Here is a 15,942-nt window from a genome sequence, read left to right as displayed (position 1 = left end):
TAAAAAAAAAGGTCCTCTGGTCAGGAGAGGCTTTTGTGCCACCTCGCTGTGGGCCAGCTGGATACACCCAGTGCCTTGAGGACCATCCCAACATCAACTGTATCCCAACATCCACCTCATGGGCAATGGATTCACCACAAATCACATTATCCAGCTGTGGATTTGCTAGTTTATGTCTATGCTAATCATCTTGGCTCCCTCTACAGCCAGTGGAAAAAACCAGGCTGCTCCAGGGTGTGAATATACTGCTTCATCCTCCTCTTCTTCTGCACTGACCACACATGGGGCTGTCCAACACATCCCCCTAAACAGCCCCAGGCACACTGTTCTCCACCCTTGTATTCCTCTTTCTCTTCCCAAGTTCTCTCCTTTACCATCACAATCTCCTCTCTAATATATACCCCACTCCTTCCTCCTGAACCCCAGCTTTGATGATTTTACTTCCTTGTTTATATTTATTGTTTAGCAATGATAATTCCCAACTTGTGAACCATCCCATTAGGTCAATATTCCCCTCTGATTATACACCTGAAATTTCTAATGCCTACAATTTTCACATCATCATCTTGTTGGTGGAGCCACAGGTTTTACTCAAATGACTGCAAACACATTACTCCCCTCTTATTCTATGCAACACCTTACTATTCCTGATGTTACAAGAGAAAAGAGCTCTTTACATTATATAATCCCATATATGCAGGCACAGAATTGTTCCCAGAACTTAGAAAACACAATTCTTGACAGTAGGTGTTTGAAAAATAAAGTGAAAGCTTCAGTTTTGAATTAGAACAGTGTCAAAGAAACATGATGATATTACTTGAAACTTTATGGGAACTGGTATGTTTGTGAACTGGTCTGTTCCATGATATGTGAAACACAAATGAAGAGATGAGACCTGGTTCAGATCATTTAGACAAAGAAAGTAATTTAGACCTTTAAGGCAGTTTGATCAGAGCACACTGTGTAAGATCAAGCAGCCAATCAGAGGGAGAATTAGGAACAGATCATGGGACAATGAGATTTCTATAGAGTTGTGTTTATCTAAACCACAACATCCAATTTCTTTTCAGGATTAGGGATGTGAGTATCAAAATGCAAAGACCAGAAGTCACCAGTTAAACACGTACCTTTGATATCATCCAGGACACTCCGTCTCCTTTGTTTGCTTTCCGTCTTGTTCGGGGAATCATTTGCTTTAAGATCCAGGTCTGGTTCCTGGTTTCTCTGGTTTGCTGAAGGAGGTCCACCGAAAGGACCTGACACCTGGCCATAACTCAGTGGACCTTGACCAAACCCACCTGAGCTACTCCCGTCAACAGATCTGTCATGGGATTTACTCCCTGCCTCTCCAAAGGCAGAGTAAAGGGAGCCCAACTGTGTGAAATCTCCTCCCTCTCCCCTGGCTCCTCCTGGACCTGACAGGGACCCTCTGTCACCAGCTGAACCTTTGTTCCCTGGCCCTCTGACATCACTGGCAGCACCCTTTCCAGTTTCAGCTCTCAAAGTTCTGCCAAGATGTGCATCCAGCCCATATTCTCCTCCTGGGCCACCAGCAGCTCCCACACCTCCTTTACCACTGACTGAATCCCATCCATCCCCTCCCGGCCTCCCAGCTCCACCTGCACCAGCTGTGGCTACACCTGACCCTCTGTCCTCGCCATAGGGAGACCCTGCACCCCACAGGGCAGAGCCTTCCCTGGAAAAGCCCCCTCCTCCTGCTCCACCTGCATACCCCGGAGCTCTGCTCAGCGTGGCATCCGTGCCACGGCCCAATCCCATCGCTTCCTCACCTCCAAGGGGAAAATGGGCAGCTCCTGCCACAGCCCCAGCTGGGAGACCATCCTTTCCATAGGGACCCCCAACAGCCCCTGCACCACCAACACCAGCTCCAACTGGGAGACCATCTTTTCCATAGGGACCCCCAACACTCCCTGCCCCACCAGCTACACCAGCACCTGCTCCAACTGGCAGACCATCCTTTCCATAGGGACCCCCAACACCTGCTGCACCACCAACACCAGCACCAGCTCCAGCTGGGAGACCATCCTTTCCATAGGGACCCCCAACAACCCCTGCACCACCACCACCACCACTCCCAATTGGAACACCATCCTTTCCATAGGGAGATCCAACTTCCCCTTCACCACCAGCCCCACCAACACCAGCTCCAACTGGGAGACCATCCTTTCCATAGGGACCCCCAACACCTGCTGCACCACCAACACCAGCACCTGCTCCAATTGGCAGACCATCCTTTCCATAGGGACCTCCAACTCCCCCTGCACCACCAGCCCCACCAGCACCTGCTCCAACTGGCAGACCATCCTTTCCATAGGGAGCTCCAATTCCCCTGGCGCTCGCAGAACCAGCACCACCAACACCTGCTCCAAGTGGCCGACCATCTGGGCCATACAAAGCCTCTCCAGCACCAGCACCACCAGCTCCAACTGGGAGACCATCCTTCCCATAGGGAGATCCAAATCCCCCTGCACTACCAGCCCCACCAGCACCTGCTCCAGCTGGGAGACCATCCTTTCCATAGGAATCCCCAACTCTCCCTGCACCACTAACACCAACACCTGCTCCAGCTGGGAGACCATGCTTTCCATAGGGACCCCCAACTCCCCCTGCACCACCAGCCCCACCAGCACCTGGTCCAACTGGCAGACCATCCTTTCCATAGGGAGCTCCAATTCCCATGGCACTTGCAGAATCAGCAGCACCAACACCTGCTCCAAGAGGCTGACCATCTGGGCCATACAAAGCCTCTCCAGCACCAGCTCCACCAGCTCCAACTGGGAGACCATCCTTTCCATAGGGAGATCCAAATCCCCCTGCACCAGCCCCACCAACACCTGCTCCAAGTGGCCGACCATCTGGGCCATACAAAGCCTCTCCAAGTCCTCCTACACCAGCTCCACTAGCTCCAGCTGTGAGACCATCCTTTCCATACGGAATTCCAAATCCCCCTGCACCAGCACCACCAACACCTGCTCCAAGTGGCTGACCATCTGGGCCGTACAAAGCCTCTCCTGCACCAGCTCCACCAGCTCCAACTGGGAGACCATCCTTCCCATAGGGACCTCCAACACCCCCTGCACCACCACCACTCCCAACTGGGAGACCATCCTTCCCATAGGGAGATCCAAATCCCCCTACACCAGCACCAGCACCAACACCTGCTCCAAGTGGCCGACCATCTGGACCGTACAAAGCCTCTCCAAGTCCTCCTACACCAGCTCCACTAGCTCCAGCTGGGAGACCATCCTTCCCATAGGGAGATCCAAATCCCCCTGTACCACCAGCCCCACCAGCACCTGCTCCAACTGGCAGACCATCCTTTCCATACGGAATTCCAAATCCCCCTGCACCAGCACCACCAACACCTGCTCCAAGTGGCCGACCATCTGAACCATACAAAGCCTCTCCAAGTCCTCCTACACCAGCTCCACTAGCTCCAGCTGGGAGACCATCCTTCCCATAGGGAGATCCAAATCCCCCTGCACCAGTACCACCACCAGCAACAACACCTGCTCTAAGTGGCCGACCATCATACAAAGCCTCCCCAAATCCTCCTGCACCACCAACACCTGCTCCAGCTGGGAGACCATCCTTCCCATAGGGAGCTCCAATTCCCCCTGCACCAGCACCAGCGCCAACACCTGCCCCAAGTGGCCGACCATCTGGACCATACAAAGCCTCTCCAAATCCTCCAGCACCAGCACCAGCACCACCAGCCCCAGCTGGGAGACCATCCTTCCCATAGAGAGATCCAAGTCCCCCTGCACTACCAGCCCCACCAGCACCTGCTCCAATTGGAAGACCATCTTTCCCATAGGGAGCTCCAAGTCCCCCTGCACCAACACCACCAAAACCAGCCCCAGCTGGGAGACCATCCTTTCCATAGGGAGACCCAAATCCCCCTGCACCAACTCCACCAGCACCACCAGCACCTGCTCCCAGTGCCTGACCATCTGGACCATACAAAGCCTCCATTTCTCCTGTGGAATTGCCACCTCTACCAGGTATAGCTCCATCTCCACCTGAAAGGCCTCCTGGCCCATACAATGAGACAGATCTTCCTGTCTGGCCTAACTGACCACTGTCATGAGGTGTCAGGCCATCCTTGCCATAGGGAGTCCCTGTTTGTCTCTCTCTGTTTATACCTGCTCCATTCATATCACCCACAGTGGCATGCCCATCCTTGCCATGGTGGGACCACAATCCTCCTGCCATTCCAGCACTTGCAGCATTCCCCACAGCTCCAGTTCCTGGACCAGTCCTGCTGAACAGATCACCCACACTGGCTCCCACTCCAGTTGAATCAGGATCAAGCCCATCTGGCACAGAACTTCCACCACCCAACCTCCCAGCACCCCGAAAACCAGCTCTGTAACTGGCATCACCTAAATTCCCATCCTTGTCATGCTGAGAGCCCAAACCTTCTCCATCACCCATGTCAATGTCAACAGCACTCAGCAAACCTTCACCTCTGCCATCTACAGAATTCCGTTCACCTGCCCTTCCTCCTGCACCACCAGGACCTGCAGTGCCTGACACAGAGTCCATGCCATGGACAGCCCTTAACCCACTTCTGCCCCCTTTCAGTCCAAAGATGCTGCCATCATTGACTACTGAGTCTCCATCTAGACCTGCTCCAGAAAACTGCCCAGGCCCCATCTCTCCATTCATGTGGGTTTTGCGTAGCCCTTCTTTTCCCAAAAAAATTTGGCTTCCATCTCCAGAATCAAGGGAGTGTGCTTGGCCCCTGCCTTGGCTGCTGCCTTGACCTGTTCTGCGCCAGCCACTTTTCTCCCCAGCAGAGGATGTGGAGAAGGAAGCACGCTCTTCAGCAGCAGCTTGTTCCTGGCGCCGAAGCTTCCTCGCCCTTTCGTTGTCTGCCATTGTTTCTTTCAGCCACTCAGATGTTTCCCTTACAATCTTTTCTTCTTCATCCTGACTCCTCTTTCCTTTGGCATCTGAAGTTGCATTGTTCCATGGCAGCAGATTTACAATACACAGAAAAAGAGGGGAACAAAATAACAGAAAATCAATAGGACATGCACTGCACCAACAACCAAAGAAAATGTGTTAGCACTTTTTGAATTTCATTTTAGGACACATACACACAATACATTTAAATAAATTTAAAATAATTTCAAATCCTGAATTTTTCAATGCCACATTGAGACAATGAAATGTTAGTTAAAGACAATTATTTTTAGTTAAAACACATTGTTTTTTAATGGAAACATGCTCATTATAACAAACAAACAAACCAACCAAAAGTAACAGAAAAAGAGACTTCCAGCATGGCAGGTCTGATTTAGAGGGGCTGAGATTGTATGTGGGATTCATTAATTCCATCTGCCTTCACCTTCCAGATATGGAGGAGTTACAGAATATTCCATGCACAGAGGAGCCATCGGTTCCCACCCTGGAACTGGGATTTCACAGCTCTGGAGGCAGCTTGCACATCTGGATAATGGCTGGTTTAGGGATGCCCAACATGAGGACTAAAGCTTTCAGATATGTGAATAGCTTTGGATTAATCTGAAATTCAGGCTGTTCTGAGAGCAGGTCACTCACTGCTTTGGTTTCCAGGTCAGATATAATTTATCAGAGCTCACAGCTCACTGAAATCCACAGGAAGTTTCTTTGTTTCAGAAACCTACGTTGCTTTGCAGAGGCCTTTGTGAGAGAGACCCCTCCTGCTGCTGCAGGAGGATCCCAAAGGAAACCAGAGTCAAAGGGAACCAAAGGAACCACCCTTCATAAGCAAACAAATATAAACCAGGTGACTGTCAATGTGCCTGCACTGTGTTCCCACCTTCCCAGCTTCCTCTGAGCTCCTTCCAGCACGTTTAGCTCTAACTGGGAATGAAAAATATTATTTAACAAGAAGAATGGCATTGATAGTGTAGAACTGAGAGTATCAAAAGCTCCCTGAGCTCCTGACTGCTGCACTGTGATGCCTGGGACAGCTTCCTCAAAAACATGTGTGGAGATAGGGAGCATTTTTCCAATAAGTGATGGAGAATGTGCTACTTCATCATAGCTGTAGAGCAAACAAGCCAATAGGATTCGTCAGGACTAATTAAAAGGGGAAAAGTTGGTCTCATATGAAGAGGAAAGAGGGTCTAACCAGCCATTCATTTTTCCAGACAGGATTTAGAGTCATGGAATCACAAAATGGTTTGGATGGGAAGGGACCTTAAAACTCATCCCATTCCATCTGCTGCCATAGGCAGAGACACCTTACACTGTCTCAGGCTGCTCCAAGCCCCATCCAGCCTGGCCTTGGGCACTGCCAGGGATGGAGCAGCCACAACCTCTCTGGGCACCCTGTACCAGGGCCTTCCCACCCTCTCAGCCAATAATTCCTTCTCATTATCTCATAACCCTGTCCTCAGGCAGTGGGAAGCCATTCCTACTGTCCTGTCCCTCCATCTCTTTGTTCCAAAGTCCCTCTGCAGTTCTCCTGGATCCCCTTTAGGCCCTGGAAAGGGCTCCAATATCTCCCTGGACTCTCGTCTTCTCCATGCTGAGCACCCCCAGTTTTCTCAGCCATGATTTTGAAATTAGAGGCTCAGCAATTCATTTCCCAGCAGAGCAACATCTCCGTGAGCCATCATGCAGTGAGAAGAATGTTTTGTGCCAGCACAGCACGGGAACACCCCACTGCCAAGCACTCACACTCCACGAGGAGCCAGGCGCTGGAGGAGCCCTGTCCCGCGTCGAGCGTGTACAGGCCGCTGTCCGAGGGCCCCACGTTCCTCACGGTCAGCTTGTGGCTCAGGCCATCGGGTGTCACAGAGATCTGGTGCTTGTCACTGGCCTGGAGGGGGTGGCTTTTGTGCAGCCACAGGGGCTGGTGGCAGGGCGTGCACAGCACACACTGGAACTCGGCGTCGCCGGCCTCGGCACAGCGCACGTCGGAGAGCGGCTGCCGGAACCGTGCCGGGATGGCTGCAGGGAAACCGAGAGCTATGGGAAGGAAACAGCTCCTGTGCTCCAGGAAAACTGTTACAGCTGAAGCAGGAAACAACGGGAAGTTGTGGTGCCTCTGAGCATCGGGTTACTGAGAAAAAGGAAAAGCTTGGATGTGCTTCTGTGCCCAATTCTGCAGAAAAGCAGATTTTTGTGTTTATTATCTTCTGAGACATTTTTACCTCACAGCATGGATATGTTGCCAGTCTGTTATAGTAGTAGTAAAATATCTGTATTGTATTTGAATATCTGTATATACGCCTTGCCCTGATAAGCCCCGGATGTTCTAAATGGGCTGCAGCTGTGATGTCCTTAATTGGGTGGCAGCTGTGGTTAGTGAAGATAACTGGGATAAAAGAGGGTGTGCTTGGCCAGTCAGGGAGAGCCTGGAAGGAGCCCTGATGAAGAAGCAGCAACAAGCAGAAGAAGAAGCCTGTGCTGTGAAGAACTGCCCCCCAAGAAATATCACTGAGAAAGTATGGGACTTTAGAAATATGATTGCAACAGTATGGGACTCTAGGAATATGAATACAACAGTCTGTAGTCTTTGATGTGTTCCTGCAGTACAATACTTGGACTGAGTTTGTTGTTATTATTCTGAGCTCACAGAAGCAAACTGTAATGTGGGGTAGTTAAGGCATGTGCTCACTGTCACCCACAGCCACACTGGTACTCGAGGTTAGGCCTGTTCCCTGGGACTGCAGATGCAGCACCTAAAGCATTTAATCACCCTCCTGCAACTTTTCACCTGTGCCAGACAAGGAGCCCTTACTGGGCCCAAAAAACTTTTGTCACAGTTGCACACCAAAACCATCAAACCGAATTCCTTACCTTGAGCATCCAGTTCTGTTGAGAAGACAGGGACGTCCTCCACCCTGACCTGGTAGACGCCCGCGTCCTCGGGCTGCACGTCGTTGATGGTGAAGCAGTACCGCCTGCCCACCCTCCGCAGGCCGTGCTTCCTGTACTCGTCCCCGGTCCCATAGCGGAGCCGCTCGCCGTCCTGCAGGGAGGGCAGGAGGGGAGCAGTGTCCACAGAGGCTCAGACAGTGCCAGGCATCTCAAACACATCAGGACAGGCTAGTGCTACAATCCCCTTGTTGATATAAATGAGTAACCTCACCGTGCCCAGGGCTCTTTGCAGTACACAGGCACTGTCTGGGCAGTGAATCCTGCACTGAGCAGGGCACCAGGCTCTGAAACTCAGCAAAACAGCAGCTCTTGGCTACCCACATAAGGGTCTGAAGCTTAATTAATACACAGTTCTTGCAGCTACAAAGACAAAGCACTTTCTATTCTAGATTTCAGCATCCTCATAGCTGGATGAGCAGGAGAGTTCATCACTTTCTGCAGCACACTTGGGTTACATTGTCCAAATTGTGGCTCATTGACTTCATGTCATATACTTGATCCAGAAGATTCATAGTTAGTCTGCCCTCCCCCTCAGGGCATTCTGATTTCCCCTGGATTAAAGCCTCTAACCACAATTTGACCAAAAATTATCTTTCAGAAAAACACACCTAGCGCTGAGCACCTGCAGATTCCATCTGTGGGACTATGGATCTAGAGAGGGAATGTTTTACATCTCTGAGATCTTCTTCCACAGGGGGAGTTATAGTGCAATAACATGCAATAACAAACTTGAGAAAGTGCATAAAATTTATATGAAACTGCAGAATTTCTGCAGCCTGAAAGACACTGTTGGGGTGATGGTCTTAAACTGAAGGAGGGTCAGGTTAGATATAACAAAGTGGGTGGGGAGACCCTGGCACAGGCTGCCCAGAGCAGCTGTGGCTGCTCCATCCCTGGAAGTGTTGGACAGGGCATGGAGCAACCTGGGCTAGTGGAAGGTGTCCCTTTTGAATGTTTTAAGGTCTCTTGACCTTTAAAAGGTCCCTTCCAACTCAGCTATTCTATGAATTTCCTGAAGACACAAGGATGTCAGTAACTGACTGCGTGCTCTGTATTGGATCTTCAAATCCACAGGGACATCCACCACCAAAGGTCACCCCACACCCACACTGCTCCCTAACCAAGCAGGCATCTGCAAAAGACAGACAACCTTAAGGCATTTATTTACTCTCAGCCACTGCCCAGCAGATGAAGCCTTTTGTGTAGAACACTGGAGGGGGTGCTCTGAGCTGCTGCTGCCCCACTCATCCCCCTCACCTTGAGCAGGTAAACGTTGCTGTTGCTGTTTTTCAGCTCCATCTCCAGGCTGAACGTAGCATTTCCCTCCTTGTTGACTCTGATGTGTTCAAAGTTTGTGAGACTGTGAACTAACTGCAAAGAAATATTGAAGAACCTAGTAAATGGTAAAGCTGCCATGACAAAGGTTCTGAAGCTGTTGAATTAACGTGAAATCTACTTTAAAGAGCTACCTCTAACATTATGTAGCAGAAGTATCTGTAAGTCACAGTTCTGGTACAGTGAGTTGCAGTGTCTGTAAGTTGCCACAGTTTCCTTCTGTGTATGAATTACTTTTATGTGTTGCCTCCTGGTCACTCCCACACTGTCCATCCAGGTCTCTACATGCCCCTGTATGTGAAGGCCAATTTTTACTTTTGGACATATAATTTTTAATTTGGCATCCAAATTCTCATCAGAGACAACTGCATAACCCTGTGGTCAGTATCTTGTAAAATCTGTGAACTGAGCTTCAAAAAATTCATTAGCATTTTCGTCTGCATGAGTAAAAGAAGTGGAACTTCTTTTAAATATTGTCATAAATCACTGTCATATAACAAAATTTTCATCTCCAAAGCAATTTAGGAAAATATAGCCTGTTTTCAGAAGCTTCAATTTCTTAAAAATGAGTGGTTTCAGTTTATTTACCTTGTCTTGTTCACTCTCTGTTTCTTTCCTCATCTCCTGCAGCTTCCTCAGCATCCCACGGAAGTCAGCAATTCCATATTTTATACAGATTTTCTCATAATCTCTCCTATCTGCATTCAGCAGCAGCTGCCACACAGCTTCTTTGTCCAGGGACTTTGGTTTTGGTGCTGCAGCCCTGAGAACCAGGAGGGAACCATTCAGACATTTTCACAGACAACAAGATGTGCTGTTTTTCTATCCCTAATTCTCTTTCATCTCCATCATTCCTGTAGTTCACTTGGCCCTGTAGGTGCAGGCAGGAAAGACTGGGACTCTTCCAGAGCAGGTTTTCTGCATCTGTACTACAAATTAAATGGTGCCAGAGAACAACTTCCACCCTGCTGAATTATCACCAGAGGGTCTGGCACAGTTTGGCCCAGGCCAGGTAACTGCCTAGCACAGCTCAGGGCTCCCACAGAGATCATTATCAGCAGGCTTGGAGCTCCCCACCTGGGGAGGGAAGGTTTGGGAAGGGAAGGTTTGGGAAGGTTTGGGAAGGGAAGGTTTGGGAAGGTTTGGGAAGGTTTGGGAAGGGAAGGGAAGGTTTGGGAAGGTTTGGGGAGGTTTGGGAAGGGAAGGGAAGGGAAGGGAAGGGAAGGGAAGGGAAGGGAAGGGAAGGGAAGGGAAGGGAAGGGAAGGGAAGGGAAGGGAAGGGAAGGGAAGGGAAGGGAAGGGAAGGTTTGGGAAGGGAAGGGAATGTTTGGGAAGGTTTGGGAAGGGAAGGTTTGGGAAGGGAAGGTTTGGGAAGGGAAGGTTTGGGAAGGGAAGGTTTGGGAAGGTTTGGGAAGGTTTGGGAATGTTTGGGAAGGTTTGGGAAGGGAAGGTTTGGGAAGGTTTGGGAAGGGAAGGTTTGGGAAGGGAAGGGAAGGTTTGGGAAGGTTTGGGAAGGTTTGGGAAGGTTTGGGAAGGGAAGGGAAGGTTTGGGAAGGGAAGGGAAGGGAAGGTTTGGGAAGGGAAGGGAAGGTTTGGGAAGGGAAGGTTTGGGAAGGGAAGGTTTGGGAAGGGAAGGTTTGGGAAGGGAAGGTTTGGGAAGGGAAGGGAAGGGAAGGTTTGGGAAGGGAAGGGAAGGGAAGGTTTGGGAAGGTTTGGGAAGGTTTGGGAAGGTTTGGGAAGGTTTGGGAAGGTTTGGGAAGGGAAGGGAAGGGAAGGGAAGGGAAGGGAAGGGAAGGGAAGGGAAGGGAAGGGAAGGGAAGGGAAGGGAAGGGAAGGATTGTGCCCTGTGCACCTGGCAGTGCAGCTGGGCTGGCAGCCAGAGCCAGCAGTGCATGAGGAGCTGTCCTTTGGACAGGAAGCCACTCGTGAGCTAAACACAGGGAAGCAGAGAAACACAGCCTCCCTTCAGAGCCTCGTGGTGCTGAGGAAATACCCCTCCAAATGAGGCTGCAATCTTGTGTTCATCTCAGTCCAGCTGGCAGGGCCAAGCTGCTCTGGCCTGTCTCTCCACTGGGAGTCTCACCACAACTTTGGACACAAGAAGTGTTGCCCTGAAGGTCTCTGGAGCTGTCCCCTAGCACTGGGAAACATCCAGTGGGAGCATGGCCCTCACTCCAGAGCCTTACCTCTTCCTCAGCATCTTCCTGGAGTCCTGGAGTGTCTTCTTGAGCTCTGTTACAAGGGTGGGAGAAGCAACAGTCACATAGCCAGCACTGTGAAATACATCTCCCCAAAGAAGATAATGCAGAATAGTCACTGACAACAGGTCTTTCTGCTGAGGTCTCTGATTTTTTTTCACATTTTACCAAAAATCTGTCATGAAACTTCGTCAGTTCTCACTGCCATGCTCATCCTTTGAGTGCCAATGAAGTTCATCTCTCCCTAAAGCTTTTCCCTCTTGAGACCCACTATTTTCAGCCATGTTAACAATTTTGATCCAGTTGTGTTTAACATCCCCAAATCCCTTTTTCCTTTCCTAATGATTCCACAATCACTAACTAGAACAGCCCAAAACTGTTTTTAAAATCATCACTTTAGCAAAAGGTAAAGAGCAAGCAGACAGAGATGACAGAACATTAGAGGCTCATTAATCCTTCTCTTACTCCAGTCTTTACAAGTTTGGGGTAGCAATAGTGTGGCAGAGAATTTTTCTCTCCGTCCCCCCCCCAGTAATATATTACACAAATAGATCTTTAACTTACCATCAGCAGCATGAACAGGAACATATTTTGCCTTCCTCTTAAAGCCAACTGATCATTTATAAAACAGAAGGAAAAAAAGCCACAGGATGAACAAGATTAGATTAACAGCAGTGAACCAATGAGCCATGAAACCACTGTATGTGTTACCAGTGCAAGAGGGAATCCCAGTTTGGATTTCTTTGTCAATCTGATGTTTGCTCCCTGTAAACTACATCTGTAAAGGTGATATTTCTATTGCCATTTACTCTGTGCTTGCTGCAGACTCCACACAGAGGAGGAGAGCTTTTTTGCCCTACCAATTTTATGGTCTAAGCAATGGGAAGAAATATCAACATCTTGTGTTAGAGATGGGAAGCCAGGGTGGAAATGGCAACTGCAGATAGGTGCCGTCTAAACTTCTAACCTTGAAAGGCACAGAGGTGACATGGACACTTCAGATATAATCCATCTTCTGCTCAAGTGGATCCCAAGAAAATCAGCTAAATCTGACCCTCCAAGTGCCCATTTCTCTGCACTGACTGTGACAGAAGAAGGAACGAGGTGCAGAGACAGCCACAGAGGGATGGAACCCTCCCAAAGGGCTGATTCATTCAACACCATAGAGTAAGGACTGGGGCAGTTCAGCAGTAAACCCAGAGTGTCTGATTATGGACCAGTGCAGTGAGCACAATTCCACTTTCCTCCCCCTTGCCTTAAAGCTCACAGTGTTAGGGAGCCACCAAAAGATCTGCAGTCTTCAATGAGGGGAATACCAAACCTTCACACCAAGAATGCCCAGACAGAGTCCAGCCAGCCCAGGGAACAGCACAGCACAGCCTGTGGAGCTGCCAGTCCTACCTTGGAGGATCCTGAGGCCAGCAGAGCACGAGGCCTCTCCGTAGGCATTGACAGCACAGCAGCGATACAAGTCACTGTCACCCGGGGCCAGGCTCTTGATCTGCAAAGGGAGAGCACAGAAACTGCTCACACAAAGGGCTGGCGTTCAGTTCACCTTCAGCTTCTCATAAAGCAGCTACTCAGTGGCACCTCAGAGGCTTCTTCTGTTCCCAGAAGGGCTCTAAAAAGCTTTGTTTGCTTATTTTTGTGTTATCTCAGAGCTAGGGATGTGTAGAATCATGGAATACCCTGAGTCTGAGGGGACCACAGGATCATCCAGTCCAGCTCCTGGATAGGACCCTCACAACAATCCCACCCTGGGCATCCCTGCCCAAACCCTCCTGGAGCTCTGGCAGCCTCGGGGCTGTGCCCATTCCCTGGGGAGCCTGGGCAGTGCCAGCACCCTCTGGGGGAAGAACCTTCCCTGATCTCCAGCCTGAGCTTGCCCTGGCCCAGCTCCAGCCCTTCCCTGGGGTCCTGTCCCTGCTCACAGGGAGCAGAGATTGAAGCTGTCCCTCTGCTTCCCCTCATCCCACAGCAGGTTTTTCTTGTCCATTTCTCTCAGTTCCACAAGTCCTTTCTGAAATATTTGATTTTTACCTGCAGAATGAATTCATTTGTAGCACTATTGAAGGACATTTGATATTTGGCAGGATCATCCATTCCTTTCTGTGTACGTGACCATTTCACCTCAGGAGCTGGGACACCTTTGACCACAGCTCTGAAAATGGCATCTTTACCTTTGAAAAGAAACAAGGATTTTGTTATTTAAGACAGGCTTGAACATGAGGACTCTCAGGCCTGGCCCCTTTTCTTATCAAGAGTTATCCCCAGAGTGAGTAATTTCTCTTATTTTATGCAGAAACATTCTTCAAAAATAATATCTTGTTTTGCACATCAATAATTCAGGTTTTTGTGTGTATTCAATCATAAAAGGCCTTTAAAACGTGGCACTACCCTGCCAGATGTGGCTGCTGACATCTCTGACCATCACTGAAATCAGAAGCCTGACAGCAACTTCAACCCAGACTTGCTTTTTACCCATGAAATGTCCAAATCCCTTCTCATCACACATATTCTTTATCAAATCCCACTGTTTCTCCAATCTTTAACTGGCACCACCTTGCACTCCAAACCCACCAGGCACTGCTGTTTGAAGAGACAAGGGAGGGAGAAGAGAAAGAGGTTACTCTCCTTCATCCCTGCTCCCCAGCAGCCCACCACAGAAACCTCCAGCAGCTTTCCCACTGCCCAGAACAAACCTCTTCTCCAACAGGCTCCAGAACCACAGGGAACACTGGGAAACAAGTCAGAGAAGTGACTTGTGGGAGTGAGTGGGAGTAGGAATGGAGGTGAGTTATCCATGGAAACACCTCAGGGTGGAAATAATCACTCTCTCTTACTTTTTAATACTCTTGCTCTTCAGGTGACCAACACTGTTAAAGATTCTCCCTGGAAAATCTGGCAATATTTCTCACACCTTTCTGGAGTCACCAGCACCAAACTTATTTGATGGAACAAGTTCCTGCCAGCAGATCCTTATCAAAAGACCTTTTCCAGCCTTTGAGATTGCAGTACTATCTCTTATTGAAGTCTGATTGCAGTTTGTTATCCCTGTATTACATTTTAGCCACTTTGGCTGCACTTACCCAGGCTGGCCACAGACCACCCAGCCAGAAGAATCAGCTCAGCCATGCACTGAACACAGTGGGGTGATGACAGAGTTAAAGGCCCTCGTGGTGCCTCTACACCGGCACAGAATTACAGTGACCAACATGAATGCACAAAGAACGTGCTGGAAATGAAGTAACTTGGAAAATTTACACAGGTGAAAATATAGACAGGTGAAAATATAGACAGGTGAAAACTTAGGCTGAAACATGCAGGTGGAAGAGGAGGAAGAGGGACAGGTTCCACTAGAGGCCACTGTGCTCCGTCATAAAACCTCAGTGGCTCCTGGAAATCCACAGGTGAGTGTGGAACACCAAAATCCAAGCTGCTGGTTCAGTTCTGGCAGGGAAGAGGAGCTACACGATGTTCTCAGGCCACTCCGCATCAACAAAAAAGAAAAAAACAAAAGCACTCTCTGCAGGTGCACAGAGACACCTCTGGGAGGCTTTTCACTGATTCCATTTATTGGCTCATCAGCTGCCTGCTCTGTGCTCTGTGCTCTGTGCAAGATCCTTACCTCGTTCCTTACAGAATCATCATAGAACCATGGAATGGCCTGGCTAGGAGGGACCTCAAAGCCCATCTCATTCCACCCTCTGCCATGGCAGGGACACCTTCCACTATCCCAGGGTGCTCCAAGCCCTGTCCAGCCTGGCCTCAGACACTTCCAGAGATCAAGAGGCAGCCACAGTTGCTGTGGGCACTCTGTGCCAGGGCCTCCCACCCTCACAGCCAAGAATTCCTTCCCAATATCCCACCTAACCCTGCCCTCTGGCAATGGGAAGCCATTCCACTTGTCCTGGCACTGCAGGCCCTTGTCCATCTCTCCTGGAGTCCTTTTAGGCACTGGAAGGCTGCTATAGGCTAAACAGCACCTCCAGTCAGCATATCCTACTTTAAAAGCAGCTGATTTTAGTGCTGAGCACAAGTTCTTTCAACAGGAAAACAAAAGCAACAGCTTTTTCAATATGCTGAATCTTTTGCTGCATAGTCCTTACTGTGAGAACTCCCTGCAGAATTCACTGGATTTGCTGTGCACATCAGAGCCAGATGTTGGTCTTGTATACACATAGTGACAACTCAGGAGACCTTTGTGAGTTCTGATGGAATTGTCATCAGTGTAACAAAGACTTTGGCCACACAACACTTTTTTTGTGGTCATGTCAAATCACTTTAGAAACTCACTTGATTTAATCATGATATTTTTTTCATGTAGGTGGGACATGGAGTCAAACCGCCAGATCTGTGGCTTTCCCTGTTTATCAAGTCTCACCTTCCTGCAGTGTCAGAGTGAGTGGTTTCTTCTCAAAATCAGGTGTACTACATCCTTCTGGAACATCATTCACAAACTGAGTGACAACAACTCCTGGGATAGAAGATTTCTTGAAGATTTTTA

At 49.3% G+C, this 15,942-nt stretch overlaps 1 protein-coding gene across 1 annotated transcript in view; it reads right to left on the bottom strand.

Moving 5' to 3' along the window:
• IGFN1 (immunoglobulin like and fibronectin type III domain containing 1) overlaps nucleotides 1-15,942 on the bottom strand; it is a 39,280-nt gene that overhangs the window by 12,271 nt on the left and 11,067 nt on the right. The window contains exons 4-14 of the mRNA XM_058819476.1: nucleotides 15,820-15,942; nucleotides 13,476-13,615; nucleotides 12,837-12,936; nucleotides 12,000-12,047; nucleotides 11,424-11,469; nucleotides 9,826-10,000; nucleotides 9,160-9,273; nucleotides 7,822-7,993; nucleotides 6,697-6,969; nucleotides 4,305-4,979; nucleotides 1,128-4,229 (exon numbers count right to left, since the gene is read on the bottom strand). Coding sequence (XP_058675459.1) covers nucleotides 1,128-4,229; nucleotides 4,305-4,979; nucleotides 6,697-6,969; nucleotides 7,822-7,993; nucleotides 9,160-9,273; nucleotides 9,826-10,000; nucleotides 11,424-11,469; nucleotides 12,000-12,047; nucleotides 12,837-12,936; nucleotides 13,476-13,615; nucleotides 15,820-15,942 — 4,968 coding nt within the window. The remainder of the gene's footprint in view (nucleotides 1-1,127; nucleotides 4,230-4,304; nucleotides 4,980-6,696; nucleotides 6,970-7,821; nucleotides 7,994-9,159; nucleotides 9,274-9,825; nucleotides 10,001-11,423; nucleotides 11,470-11,999; nucleotides 12,048-12,836; nucleotides 12,937-13,475; nucleotides 13,616-15,819) is intronic.

This window comes from Ammospiza caudacuta, chromosome 24, assembly GCF_027887145.1.
Source record: "Ammospiza caudacuta isolate bAmmCau1 chromosome 24, bAmmCau1.pri, whole genome shotgun sequence".
NCBI classification, from domain to species: domain Eukaryota; kingdom Metazoa; phylum Chordata; class Aves; order Passeriformes; family Passerellidae; genus Ammospiza; species Ammospiza caudacuta.
The sequence above is the reverse complement of the archived record's forward strand: the minus strand, read 5'-3'. Positions and strand labels throughout refer to the sequence as shown.